At 38.7% G+C, this 14,360-nt stretch overlaps 1 protein-coding gene across 2 annotated transcripts in view; it reads left to right on the top strand.

Moving 5' to 3' along the window:
* The window catches only part of ARSB (arylsulfatase B), a 64,288-nt gene that overhangs the window by 27,502 nt on the left and 22,426 nt on the right, over window positions 1–14,360 (top strand). For both annotated transcript variants that reach the window (XM_075078704.1, XM_075078705.1), the window contains exons 5-6: window positions 609–852; window positions 8,988–9,058. In XM_075078704.1, the coding sequence (XP_074934805.1) occupies window positions 609–852; window positions 8,988–9,058 (315 nt within the window). The remainder of the gene's footprint in view (window positions 1–608; window positions 853–8,987; window positions 9,059–14,360) is intronic.

Below are 14,360 nucleotides of genomic sequence, written 5' to 3'. Positions count from 1 at the left end.
TTCAACTCATTTTGTTAGGGCTTTCATCTTCTGCCTGAGGAAATGCCTGTTTCATGTGACATTACACATCAATGTGGCTGCCTAAAAATCTAGGGAAAAAATGGTTCAAAGCTAGGAGTACAGGTATTATCCTGACACTGGAATAACAGTTTTCCATTTTAAGTATAATTCACTGCTTTGGAAAACAGTGTATTCTGAGTACTAATGATGTAATTGATAGCAGCTTTTCTTGTGGTCTGTAAAGGAGCTGGGACTAAATTTTAGAAGTCTTTTATTCTGGAAGCTTTGGGTGTCTATTGCTATTTAGAATCAACATCAGAGGTTGCTCTTAACGAAGTCTTTCTAAATCATTGGCTTGTAGTACAGTATAATTTCTGCCTAGCAATAACTTTTCATTGTAGTAATTTGTAAGACTCTGGCAAGAATTAACTTATGTTTTTGACATGCTCTGAACATGCAACATATTGTATGAGAACTAACAGCATCATGCAAGTACTTGCATGACATACCTATATTGTGAAAATATTTTTTCAGATGGATGAATAAATGTTGTGGGGAGGATTGTTCTGTTTCTTTCTTACCAGTAATTCACTTTACTTTTTTTTCAGATAATGGAGGACAGACTATGGCAGGTGGGAATAACTGGCCACTGAGAGGAAGAAAATGGACCCTCTGGGAAGGAGGAGTGAGGGGAGTAGGCTTTGTTGCAAGTCCTTTACTGAAACAAAAAGGTGTAGAAAGTCATGAACTCATCCATATCTCTGACTGGCTGCCAACGCTGGTGCACCTTGCTGGAGGACATACCAAAGGCACTAAGCCTTTGGATGGCTTTGATGTTTGGAAAGCTATCAGGTAATGTGCATGTCAAATCGCCAACTCAGCATTCTGGTATGACAAGAATTTTATCAGCACAGAGAACAGAACTGGAACTGGTCAGGGGGGAATATTTCATGTTCCTTTCCCTCAAAAAGGGAAGGTATAAGTGTAGTTAACTTTGCTATCCATGAGAGAATTACCCAGGTTGCAAATCAATCGTGGTCACAGATGCAAAACCTCCACAGAGCCTTAACATGGTATGTTGAATTTATTAGTGTGGACACAGCAATGCACAAACATGGAACATTTTTTCAAGAACGCTCTGTGATCCTGAAGTATGTTAACTGTTTCTGCACAGCATGGAGTACAAGTTAGTAAATTTTATGGACCCAGCCCTGCTCTCTACAGAGCCCAGTTGGCTGTCTCTACAGTATGCATCTGGAATTGAACATGAAATCTATGCAGACATTAGACTTACTGAGCATGGATTCCACTTTGATGGTTTGTTAGCTTCAGTACAGCACCAGTACAGGCTGGCTCCAAACGTAACCATTTGAATAGGTCTGTATGATGCAGTCCACTGTCTCAGAAAGCCTATGAGGTTGAGTACAAAAGTAGGCCTGACTTGGTTCCTGAGAGGTCATGATGTTGTGCCTGATTTAAGCAAGCTGGAGCACTCAGGAGTGCAGTGCAGACATGATTAGATGGCTGGTAAAAGAGGTAACTTAGCTCCGTCGGGTTGTCACTGAGACTAAGCTAATGATTTTTACTGGGCTCTCTCTGACACTGTGCACTTCTCATGCTGTCTGAATTAACTGGGATATCCCAAACCCCATTATTTCAGGTAACGGAGTCTTCTCGACATTAAAAGAGAAAACTAGTTAAATCTGGGAAAGAATAATAAAAATGGTATCACAAATGCTGGATACAGGTTGCTCTGGGCACATCTGAGTATGTGCTTATTACTGGTGCATTGGGCTCAGCAGAGTAAGTAGAACAGAATATAAAAGAATAAATTAAATAGGCGTTAACTGGGAAAGGTTATTTTTTCACTAGAACAAACTATCAGAAGAAACTCTGGTGTTGTCCCTTTTTAATATCTTCAGTTGAGACATATTCAGTCAGTCCTTAATCTTTGAAAGCTTTTATTTTATTCTAATGTTATTTCATTCTACTAAAAAGGATCAAAAAGTCCCTAAAACCTGAGATTCTGCAGAATTTTAGACTTCTGTGACCAACCCTTAGTTTTGCAGAAATTGCACGATGACATTGGTTTAAATTCCTTTGTTTCTCCCTCATCTGTGCTGTGTGAAATGTATTCATTAATGGAGCTAAATCCTATTGTCTATTTTCTGAGAAGTTATATGTATTTTAGTTGGTCTTTTAATATAGTTTTAATTCACATAAGAATCATTTAGGATGGAAAGTTAAATACTGCTAATGCAGAATAAAAGGACTGGCAAATCTGTTTTCTACATGCCATTCATCTGAAAATTAGTGTTTTGTTTCTTTTGATACTCTTTGTCCTGTTTTTATAACAGTCGGACAATATTATATTATGTGTTTTATATCCTTTTATCCCCTTCTCAGGGTTCTCACCCCAGTTTGCAGGAGAAATGTAGCTATTTTCTGCAGCTTTCTACATAGCGCATTATGATAAACACTGATTTTTATGTGTCTTAGCATCCTAGAGCGTGGATTACAGGAGTTAGCTTCTAAACAAGCGTGAGCAGCAAGTGTTTGAGTTAGGGATTGAGACGAGAAATTGAGAGTTAGAGCAGGCAGAGTTGAACCCATCTACCTGTCCCTGGTTAGCTGTCTACAGACCTTGAAGTTAAAAAAAGAACAAAACACCAACCCAAAACCCACCCCCAGTTTTTAAACTGCTAAGCTTGATTTCTGTCTTAGTGCTGCCTAGTTTCTGAGGAGCTGTGGGGTGGTTGTCTGTACTAGCTGGAGTTTGCAGAGAGCTCATGGCCTTGTGCCCAGGTGTACTGAATGGCTCTTTTCCAAGTGGAAGAAGATAAGGATATGTATAATTGAGGCCAGGGACCATTAACTGCCAGGAACGAATGGAGACTCCTGTCCAGCCCGAGACAGTAAAATGTTTTATATGCTGATGTTACTGTGGGAATACTTAGCATCAGCAAGACTGTGGGGTACTCCTAAACCATAGACTTCTCTTCCAGCTACCAGCAGAATTCCTGCCTAATTCAGGTTCAGTTTCTACCAGGTATTCTTTGTCACGGACTGATCTTCTCAGAACAGGCTACTTCAGCAGGAAGATAATACATGGGGAAGGATAGGTACAGCTGTGCATCCCCTGCATGCTCCTGGCACTTGGATCTTACCTCTTTGTGGAGGAACTGAATGCAGTGTTTACTGGCAATGCTAGGGAGTAGGTGACCTCCAGTTCTTTCAGTAGTGCCAACTGGAGGGTCTCTGTCCAGAGGGGAGAAAAAAGTCAGTTTTTGTGATCTGTTAGGCAGCTCTTTGGCTGACCTTGCAGCCGAAATGTCAAACTTCACATGATTTTCCCATGTAATCAGGAGAAATGAGTGTATTAAATTTCATGATCATAACTCAAAAGGTCACTTGAATATTGGATGGCAAACAAAGAAGGCAGAGTGCCCTTTTGGTGACATCTGATGGAAAGTTCAAATGTGTTGCTCATAATGAGTGAAGTTAAATTTTGCTAAGATTCTACTTCATTTGAAAAAAGCAAATTAATAGCCAATCACTGTGTTACACCTGGGGTTTTTTTTCAGCCCAGTTTAATACAAGTAGCTGCATATACTTCTTGTGGGTTGGGGTTTTTTTTTCTTGGTGGGCTTTAATCGTAAGCCTACTGTTTCATATGTGTGTAATCAGAGGGGAAAAAAGTTATAAATTTGGAATCTTGATTCAAAAGAATATATAAGACAATGCAGATACTCTCAGAAGCCAAAAAATATTGGATCTGTTTCAGTATGTGCCTGATCTCTGTCTAAAGATGGTAAGTTTTCAAAGGATGTGTTCTTAATGATATTTATGTAATAAATAGAAATAATATAATTCTGAAAATAACTACATATATATATAATTTTTTATATAGATCATTATATAAATAATGTAGAAAAGATATATAAATTTTGAAATCCTAAATATAAATTCCAAAATCCTAGACCAAAGTGAACTTTCTGTAATGATTTGAAGCTGATTGGTAGTCCAGTCCAAATTAGGAATTGCATTAACATGACACTGACTGATAGTAAGTTCTTGTAGTAAATGGAAGTGCCGAAAACCGCAAGTGCATACAACTGTTCATTTCATGCCTCCTCTGCTTAATTTTAACTTGAAGAACCAGAAGAAAGGTAATGGTTAGGAACAAATGTCATGAAAAGGTAAAGTTCAGGAGCACATTTTTCTCGCAGACAAAATTATCTTTTGCATTCTTTTTAGCTAGCTATATTTATGATTCTTTCCTACAATGCATGAAACTGAGGAAATACAATGTTCTTGTTCCCATTGTTTGAACTTCTTTTCTTAGGTGAAAATTTGCATGCTACTTAATCTTTGACAGGGACTTTGAACTCAAAAGCCTGTCTTGTCTTCCCAAATAGATATGCTGCCTTAGTACTGTAGGAAATACTGTTGCAACACCGTGTCAATGAGAGACCTAAAAGAAGAGGAATATGCTTTTATTTAAAATAGAAACTGAAATAAAGGAGGTTTTACACTCTCACAGTCTGACACTCTCACTCACCAAAAGGTGTGTGTCTAAGAAGTCTGCCCAGCAGCCAGGCATGAGGGCAGGGGTTTTCAAACTACCCATGTGGCAGCCAGGCACCAAGATGCTTGTGACCAGATGTTAGGCCCAGGATCTGTCGCGATGATGCAGAGGTCCAGGGACTCCAGCTATGAAGTCCTTCTAAAATCTGTGTTCTTAGGTTGGTGACCATGCACACGTTCTGGTTATGCCTTTTTGTACCCTTTTGGTGCTTCTTTGTCCTGTTCCACTTCTGTGAGTCACCAGGTGCCATCAGTGTTGTCTCCCCATTTCCCTGTCATGTGAAACTGGCTTAGATGTGTTGGGGTCTTGCTGATCTGCTAATATTGGGGTTGTTAATGCAGGCCATTATGAGAGTCCTTTCCCTGCTAGGTGTTCGTGCCTTGTCTCTGCATGCAGATCTTGCCAGTCTTTGTCCATTCATACCAATCTTGGCCTTTCTGGTACAATTTCGTACTGTAAAAGATAGTAGGCCACCAAAAAAACTTTTCCATCCAAAATTTTGTTGCAGCATACCTTTAGACCAGTAGTTCCTAAACTTCATTTTCCTCCAAGTACCTTTGGATTTAGATGTAACTTTCCCTTTAATGCCCCCAACTGCTTTTTGAGAATAACTTAGGATAGTGTCACTGTATGAACCCATTTTTGGACATCTATCAGACCATTCCAATCTCAGGTATAAACCTTCTACATAAATCATAGTAGATTACACTTTACTAATACCTTAGGTTACCATGGATTACCTTAGATTACAATATAGCTGGCACCTCTAAAACCTTGTACGTATTTGAAATTTGAAATACAGGATAATTTCACTAATATATTTTACAAAAATAGTAACTGAGAACAGCAAGAAAAATTAATGGAAAACAACACTAAAATGCAACTAGTCAAGGAATCTACTGCATGTTTCCAAGCAAGTATCTCAAAAGGCACTTCCATTTCTAAGAAACATCTGTTCTCCAGATGCTTGCTACTCTGTTGAAACAGAGACATGAGACAAAATAATTTTACTTATGTAGAAATTTGTCCTGGTTGATACATTTTTTTTATATACTTTGGTTTTCAGAACTGAATATCTAGTATGTCTACACTCAGGAAAAACATTTTATTTTGCATTAGCAGGAAAATGGAAAACCAAATGGCAGAGCACATGAAGCAGTGTGATAAGCACTGGGAGATTCAGGATAAAATGCAGTCAAAATACTAATGTTTCTTCAAAGCTTGTTAGCAAGCATAGGTATTTAAGTTTTACTCACACATTTTGCAGGGCAATTTTCAGTTTTATATTTTTGTAATGTTGGTAATATCAGAATTGACCAGATGAAGTAAATGGAGCAAGACCAGTTTGAATTCTTTTGTACCAAATGGTTACATTCATTTTAGGAATTAAACACCATTTTTCATTTTTGCGGTATAAATTAATGCTGAAGAAAGAGCAAAGTAAAGCTGACAGTAATGTTTATTTCAAGCATATATGAAATATAATTATTTCAGGAAAGCATGTACAGATATGACCCAAAGAAGTACAATATATGGCAAGGTTATAAAGGCTCAGATTTTGCTGAGTGACCCTGAGGATGTTTTTGTGCAAGATAAACATATTTACCCTGAAAAACCTTGGATTCCTTCCTGAGGACACCTTCTGCCTATTTAACAACAACAAAAGTGAAAGGTCGCATGTACGTGTTTGTTCACATTCACTAAGGAGTAATAGATCTTTTTGTGTGTTTTAGAAAATTGGCAAAGCAGAAGACGGAGCAATGTTCTCAGCATAAACTAGGTGATTCTCATACCAACTCTGAAGTTAGTTCATGTTTTCATCAAGATGTTCCTACATGGATGGCTTTTTTTGGAAAACGATACCTTTTAACTGCTTAATTAAATAGTCATTCAGACATGGTAGAATAATACCTGACATAAGAAAAATTCCTTATTTTTAGGGAGAGGAGCAACATATTAGAATATTGGAGTCTAAAAATGAATATTCTAAAATTAGAGTATTGTAAGATATGGTTACACTGGAAGCTACTAAAATACAAAGGAAGGATTCCCTAGAGAATCTTATTACTTTCTTATTCTAGCTCTGTTGGCTATATGCTTGATGCAGAACATCTGCCAAGGTGAATCTGTTGTTGAGGTTGTGGTTTTGAGGGAGCTAAGGTCAGCCTGGAGCTCCATAAATGGGAAGGAGAACAGAGTTTAGGCTCTGAGAAAGCAAACTCTGCTACAAGTGTAAATTCTCTACTTGTCCCCAGGATGTCACTTCTGTATTCCTGATGTCCTTTTCTGTCACCCAGCCACTTTCTTCAGTGTGCAATGCCATCTTCTTTTCTCTGGCTATTGTTTTGCAAATAATATAGGCTGATTATAAACCTCCATATTTTTTTTTGCAACAGAATTACCGGAGTAACACCCAAAATGAACAAGCAGTTCAGTACCAGTTGATAGCATTAAAGAGCTTAATACATTAATGCCATAAGCTTCAGGGAGTATATATATTTCATGATTATACACAAATCACATTTCCAGGTTACTGATGCCAATATTCTATCCCAGGAAAAAATGGATTCAGCAAAAATGACAACTGCAGCATGAAAAACTTAAATAAATGCAGGTGTAATATTTAGATTTTGTGTTCTACGTGCTGTGCAATAACATTCATAGCCATGTTTAGTGTACGGTATCCACCCTCCAGATTAAGAGCCATAAAGAAAATTACCTGTAATGATACGAGAGTAATACTAGTCTGCTTGAACAGCATGAATATCCACGGTTCTGACTTTCTACTTAACATGGTCATGTACGAATATTAGATGTATAAACAGGAGAAGCACATAGGAGTCAGTTACTTCTTTCTTCTGTATTTGACCCTGGTGGAAGATGCTAGATTACTTTGCATAATTTGGGTGTCTGCTTTCTTTTAAAAGGACACTGAAAAAACATAGATACACTCAGAAACTGCAAAATAAGAGTATATCCCCAAGCAGTTACTGCAGAGTCATCCATATGCATATAAATTCACATCCTAGTTTAACTTGTGCTAACTGGTTCATGTAACTGTTACCTATGAACAGATGGTGAAAGGCACACTTGACCACAGCTGTAGATGGAGCACCTAGAGAGAGTAAGAGTCCATTAAATCTAACATAAAATTTGGTAAAATAAGGTCAGGCATTCCTGACTTTATACTATAGTGGTGTGTGACTGCTATAGATATTGGAGTGCAGTGAAGGGGAGTACAACCTTTCACACACATTTTGGGAAAAATGTTTTTGTGGCAGTTTTTATACACTGAATTACTAACACTGTAGGTTAATTATTTTACTTCCTCTGGATTAATTCCAAGGCTGTATTATCTGAATACATTTAATCTTCTATCCAATCATCCTTGTTAATTTAGTATTTATTCAAAATGTGTAGCATTCAGAAATGGTTTTAGAAATGGAATAGAATAATACTAATTTTAGGTAGTTGTTACTGAAAATTTTAAATTACAGGTAAATATTGTTTAATTATGGATTTTATGTATTAAAATAACAGCCATTTTTGAGGTTTCCACTAAGTTTTATATTACCTGATTTTTTTATTCTTAATGTCAAGTGTTTTAGGGGCCCTGGTTGAATTTTTGAGTTTTACAATGAAAATTTCAATGAAGAAGAAAACAATTTAAGTTATTTGGAAGTTTATTAAAATATATGTTTATGTTCACTGTCAAAGAATAAAATATGGTTGTGTCATGACGTAGCCAAAGTTATTTATGTCCTCCTACTCATGCTGCCCTTTATAAAGAGTAAATTTCTTTTACTCAGTTTTTTAGGACTGGGATTTTCTTAACTCAGAAAATTTACAGATAAATTTGGAGGCTCATTCCACACTATCCTTGTGTAGTCAATGGCTAGAAAAAAAGGTTTGGTTTTTTTTCCCCCATAGGAAGATTCAGAGTATCTAAATAATCCTGTGACCTCAGTTACAAACGGAAGGTGGGTTTTTTGAGGGGTATCCAATGCCTCTATGTTTCTTGAGACAGCCAGCCAAAATGCTTTCAGCACTCATTCAGGTTTGCAGAGAGCATAGAAAGTGCCATGCCATCTTATGCCCCAAAATTTTATTTTTGAAGCTGATTATTGTAAAACCCTGATTCGGTACGGCCAATTCTGTACTCTGTAACTTGTGAATAATCCCAGTAAACACCAGTGAAGCCAGGGAAGAATGATAGGGGCAAAAGCTGTTGCTACTAGGCTGGAAGAGAGCATTCAGATTAAAGTTGATGGCAATTAATTTATGGTTATAAGCTCATTCTGTATAAGCATGACTATATATAATATATATATAATAAAACATACAGAATCCTAATGAGCTGTAGAAGGAAATTAACGTTTCCTTTTGAAATATCTCCTAGTGAAGGAAGACCTTCCCCCAGAGTGGAACTGCTGCATAACATAGACCCCATGTTTGTGGATGACTTCCCATGTGAGTACGCTACTGATTGAAATATAGTATATCTTCTGAAGAATCATTCTTAAGTATTTCCTGCTAGGTGAAACAAAATAGACTAGGCTGCCTTCTGCTTTTAAGTAAATAGCATTAATATACAGAGATGTCATCCCCCAGGTGCTGTAAGTACTTGCTGAATCATGATCAATTCCTGGTTCTTATTTCAGAGGGCTCTGTAGCATTGCTGAGTAATGAATAAAATACTGTGGGACATGGAAATGTTGAGGGGTAGCCATGTACCTGAGGTGCACAGGGAGGCACACTGCCAAAAAAACCCTATGAAACCTGATCTTCAGTGCTTCAGGTTGGCAGGTAGCTCCCAATGAAGTGCTTGCCCTAGCACATCTTGATATATCTATATAATATGACCTTGCAAATGGGAAACTTGAGTGTGGGAAGCTGAGAATTTCCAAGCCTTGTGATTGCTTTTGTTCCATAATCACATGGGTTGGACCTTTAATGCCATAATCACATGCACTGGAGCTTGAGTTTGCCAATTCTATAGCTCTTTAAGTACCATCTGTTTTTATGATTCAACATTATTAGTTTGCTAAGGACTACAAACATTTCAAGCAGTGATTTTTTTCATGCAGAACATTGGAACAGGTCCTTTCCCTAGTGTTTTTATAGCATTTCTGTATTTAATTAAATAAAGTAGTAAATCAGGCAGAGGAAAAGTAGTGCAGTGGGGACAGTAATCTGTGGCCTACAAAATAGATACATGTTGTGCTGTAGTAATTGGATGGAAAGGGGTAAGGTAGCCTTCTGCAATGCACATCTGGTTTTTTGATGCTTTTCTCGGAAGGAACAACATTGTGCCTATCTAGTGCTGGCTGGACAGCATTGCCTGCAGATAATTTCTACATGCTGATGGAATTAAGGTGCAGCTACTCCAATTTCCCTTCAAAGGATGCTCAGTGAGTCATAGCATTCCAGTACAATGTTATGCCCTGATGTGGTATTCTCAGGCATACTTCAGAAACCATCTTTTCCTTGTGGAAACTGCCATGATTGAGCTCAGCAGAGGTGTCTGAGTAGACAAATTCCTGGTATAAATAGAAGTGGGGTGAGCAGATGAGGTTTTCAGGAGCCTAAGCTCAGGAAACACTTCCCTGTATTGTTTCCATGATGTCATGCTCTAATGATCCTTCACTGTTTGCTCCATATAATGTGTCCTTGCTTTTTGTTTGCAATGAGTGAGATGTGGGGAGGGAGTGGGGCAGGCGGGTGGAATATGAGCCAGCGGTGTGCCCAGGTGGCCAAGAAGACCACCAGAAATAGTGTGGCTAGTGGGAGCAGTGAAGTGATCATCCCCTGTACTCGGCACTGTGAGGCCCCACCTTGAATACTGTGTTCAGTTTTAGGCCCCTCACTACAAGAAGGACACTAAGTTGCTGGAGCATGTCCAGAGAAGGGCAACGAAGCTGGTGAATGGTCTGGAAAACAAGTCTTATGAGGAGTGTCCGAGAGAACTGGGGTTGCTTAGCCTGAAGAAAAGGAGGCTGAGGGGAGACCTTATCGCTCTCTACAACTACCTGAAAGGAGGTTGTAGTGAGGTGGGGGTCAGTCTCTTCTCCCAAGCAGCAAACGATAGGATGAGAGGAAATGGCCTCAAGCCATGCCAGGGGAGGTTTAGATTGGTTATTAGGAAAATTTCCTCACTGAAAGGGTTGTCAAACACTGGAACGGGCTGCCCAGGGAGGTGGTTGAGTCACCATCCCTGGAGGTATTTAAAAGACATTTGGATGTGGTGCTTAGGGACATGGTTTAGTGATGAAATGGCAGTGTTAGGTTTACAATTGGACTTGATGATCCTAGAGGTCTTTTCCAACCTATATGATTCTGTGTCTGTGGGCAGAAGATGTAGTAAGTGGAACTTCTGTGCTGGATGAGATAGGACTTCTAAGCATCATGAACAGAGGAAGGGGTATGCTTGCTTGTAAATTTACAATGTTTTTATGTACCTTTCAAAACTGGAGTCATTAAAAACAAAAATATAACTCTTCACCCACATGTCTTTCTGCACCATATAGGGTTTCCCTGTCTCTTCTCAGCAAAGGCCTATAATTTTGGCAAGTTACTTTGTGCCACCTGTTTTATATTTTCTCCCTTAATAGCACTTTTGGTCAGGAACAGGTAGAGTTCACCTCCAAATTAGTATACCGTACACTTTTCCTAGTTTGGATTTTATAATACTGTTCTTAAAGCGTTTGAGAGTAATTGTATTTCTGGTAGTTTTGACAAGATGTATCACTGTTATACATGACAAAATATACATTAAACTATACCTTTTCAGATCACTGTTCTTTCAATTGTTGTACAGTTTCTAATGCAACAGAGCATGCTAATTTATAGTCCACTGTTGGGGACAAGAAATCCAGTTTTCTTTGTGCTTTATCTATTGTTATAATGTGCTCAATTTCTTATAAATTGGATGTTGGAATGGTTTTGTTCTTTGCAGAATAAGTCATTGTATTATTTTTTATTCTGTTTTGACCCAGCTAGTGAAATTATGGTTAGTCATACAAGGATTAAAATTTCTATTTAGCAATCTGAATTATTAAGAGTAACTATATACATGTGTAACTCTGCCAATTTCTGCTTAGTGTCTGCTTTTCATTTGTGCAAACTGAGGAATAAGTTTAGAATTAAGATCCAGTTAAGATCCAGGTAAACTATATTGGTGTCTCTATAATGGATAGATTAGAGAGACACGAAGCTTGGAATATATAAGTACTTTCATATTTTCAGCAATCATGGCTGTCTTCGTGTTTAAAAAGAAAGCACACCTTAAAATAAACAGCCCATATAATCTTCCTATCACCAAGGTAATGAACTGTGTGTCACTCTGGAGTCTTGCTCTTTCCTTCACTGTTTGTTGTTTCCTTGTCCTTACTGTTTCAAGATCAGAGTACTTTTTTGTCTCTGATGCTAAAATATATGCATGTATGTTTTGCTGGGTTCTTTCTCACCTCCTGTGTAGTCTTTGGCCTTCTTTGTGCCCATCTTGCCCTTGGTTTGGTCCTGCTGAAAAATCACACCATGTAGGTCATCTTGTGTCAGATGAAGTATTCATATTATACTTTATTTTATGTTGAAATTTAATTAGAAAGTAAAATAATGGCTGGAAGATACAGATTAACCAGATCTTTAGGTTTGCAGAGTCCTGCAGAAGAGCAAAGAGGAAATTAAATCTCAAGATACTGTTAAACACAACAAAAAAAAAATTTCAGGATGTTGTGGATAATCAGGCGAGTTCTGATCATAATGCTATTAAGAAAGACACTGGACTATTGTAGTTGTGCACACGTAGGGCATTAAGTTACTGTTGTACCTGCACTCAGTGCAGGTTCAGTTCTCCTGAACTTTTGAATGCTTTTGCATATAACGTATATATTCTTTCAGCATAATATTTTTATTTAATGGTTGCATTTATCTTCACCTATGTCTGAATAAATTGATACTATATATTTTTAGTAGCATGAATGATGGGATGTCTCATGTAATTCATTGATTTATTTTTTTTTTACTTGAAATAGGAAAAATGAGCTTTGTTCTGTTCAGATTTTTACACCAAAATAAGCATCCCTTCAGGGAAGAATTTGTGCAAAAGATGTAATTAATTCAGTGTCAACTCAACTGTTACAGCCAAGTAATCAACAGAATGCTAAGTTAAAGGTAGGACATGCTATCTCGATTACAGAGCTAACTACATCTTTGCTGCTCTGGTCTGTTAGAACTGACCCTGACCTGCATGTTTACCAGTCCTGGGGTAACATCATACAACTTTTCAGGTTCTCAGACTGAGCACTAGTTTCTAATCTCTGGGAATCAGCCACAGTTACTCCAGCAGATCTGATGAGTCTACTGATCAGCATCTGCTTACCTTTTTCGAGGAGCTTGTATCCAATGGTAATTACTATAGCCCTACAGTAGTCTTGTATCAAAGTACTGTACTTCCCTCCTATTAATACTAAACAGCATGAGAGGGAAAACACTATAAACTCGTTTGTCTGCAGTTCCATTTTACAGAAGAATGATAAGTCTTATTTCACTGACTCTTTTCAAGTAATTGTCCTCTCTCTCAGAGGGCAGACTTTCTTCATTCAAGTGTAAACCTTTCCAGTAGTCTGAAACATATTGCAGTGTTTTAGTCTGTAATTCCTCACTTGTTGTCTTCAGTGCTAATAAAGGGAGATCTGTCCCTGACTGCAGACTTTGCCTGCAGGCTCCCTCTGACCTGTGGCAGTCAAGTGGAGTGGTCAGGGTTAAAAACAATCTTATCTCTCCATGAACTGATCTGGTTTGCAAGGCAGACCTACAACAATTGTGGTGGTGTAATGGAGGAGGTGGTGGAGTGAAAAACTAGGGTGGGATGTCCAAAAACTAGGATGAGGAGGAGAGCGGGCTACGGTCTTCGTACTGAAGCCTGTCTGATGGTGAACTATTGCCAAGATGGCCAGCCTGTCCTCTCCTTTTCTCCCATCCTTTCTTCCTTCCCTTGACATGGATCTGGAAATCACATGGCGACAAGATGAGTTTTCTGCCAGATCAGCCTTAAGACTATTCTGGGTGTCAGGGGGAAAGAGGAGGAAAGGCTTCTACCACATCAGCCAGCTGAATCAACTTGCCATGTAGCTGTTTGACTGGGAGCGGGGCGGAATGTGTGGTTCATGGCAGATGGAGGGACTGGCCACAGGGCCGGCAGCTAGATCAGTTCAGGCCACCAGGGAACCTCAGCCGCAGGCAGTAGTTTCATGGTGTTTAAGCTAGTGCGGGTCACTACTGCTACCAAAGAGGAAATCCTGCCTCCCACAGCACCTCACCACAGATCATCTCTCTTGCAGGTCACCAAAACCTCTCACAGAGCCAGGCTATGAACCAGGTCAGGATATTGGTTCAGATGTTAATAATCACGCTTTTTTTTGGTTTTTTGGATGTGTCTTGGATATATAGCTAAGCATTCATTTTGGCACAAAGGATAGGATTAGAAGGAAGTTTGGGGGACAGGTGAGACTGATTCTGTTTGCTCTGAAATTAAACTGTGAGGTTTCTGTTTCATAAAACGTGATGAAGTGATCCAGCAGGTTTCTGATGGGGATGTGCTTCACTTCCTCCCCATTCCCAGCTGCATGCTCTTGATGCTTGTTTTGCATCCATTCTGGCACTCCATGGATACTTCCATGGACTGATCCAACTTGCTAGCCTGGTTTTCGTCTGTCAGGTAGGTTGAATCTGCTCATTGAAGGGTCTGCTGGATCGCAGAGGCAGCACAAGG

This window comes from Phalacrocorax aristotelis, chromosome Z (assembly GCF_949628215.1).
Source record: "Phalacrocorax aristotelis chromosome Z, bGulAri2.1, whole genome shotgun sequence".
Classification (NCBI taxonomy): Eukaryota; Metazoa; Chordata; class Aves; order Suliformes; family Phalacrocoracidae; genus Phalacrocorax; species Phalacrocorax aristotelis.
The sequence above is the reverse complement of the archived record's forward strand: the minus strand, read 5'-3'. Positions and strand labels throughout refer to the sequence as shown.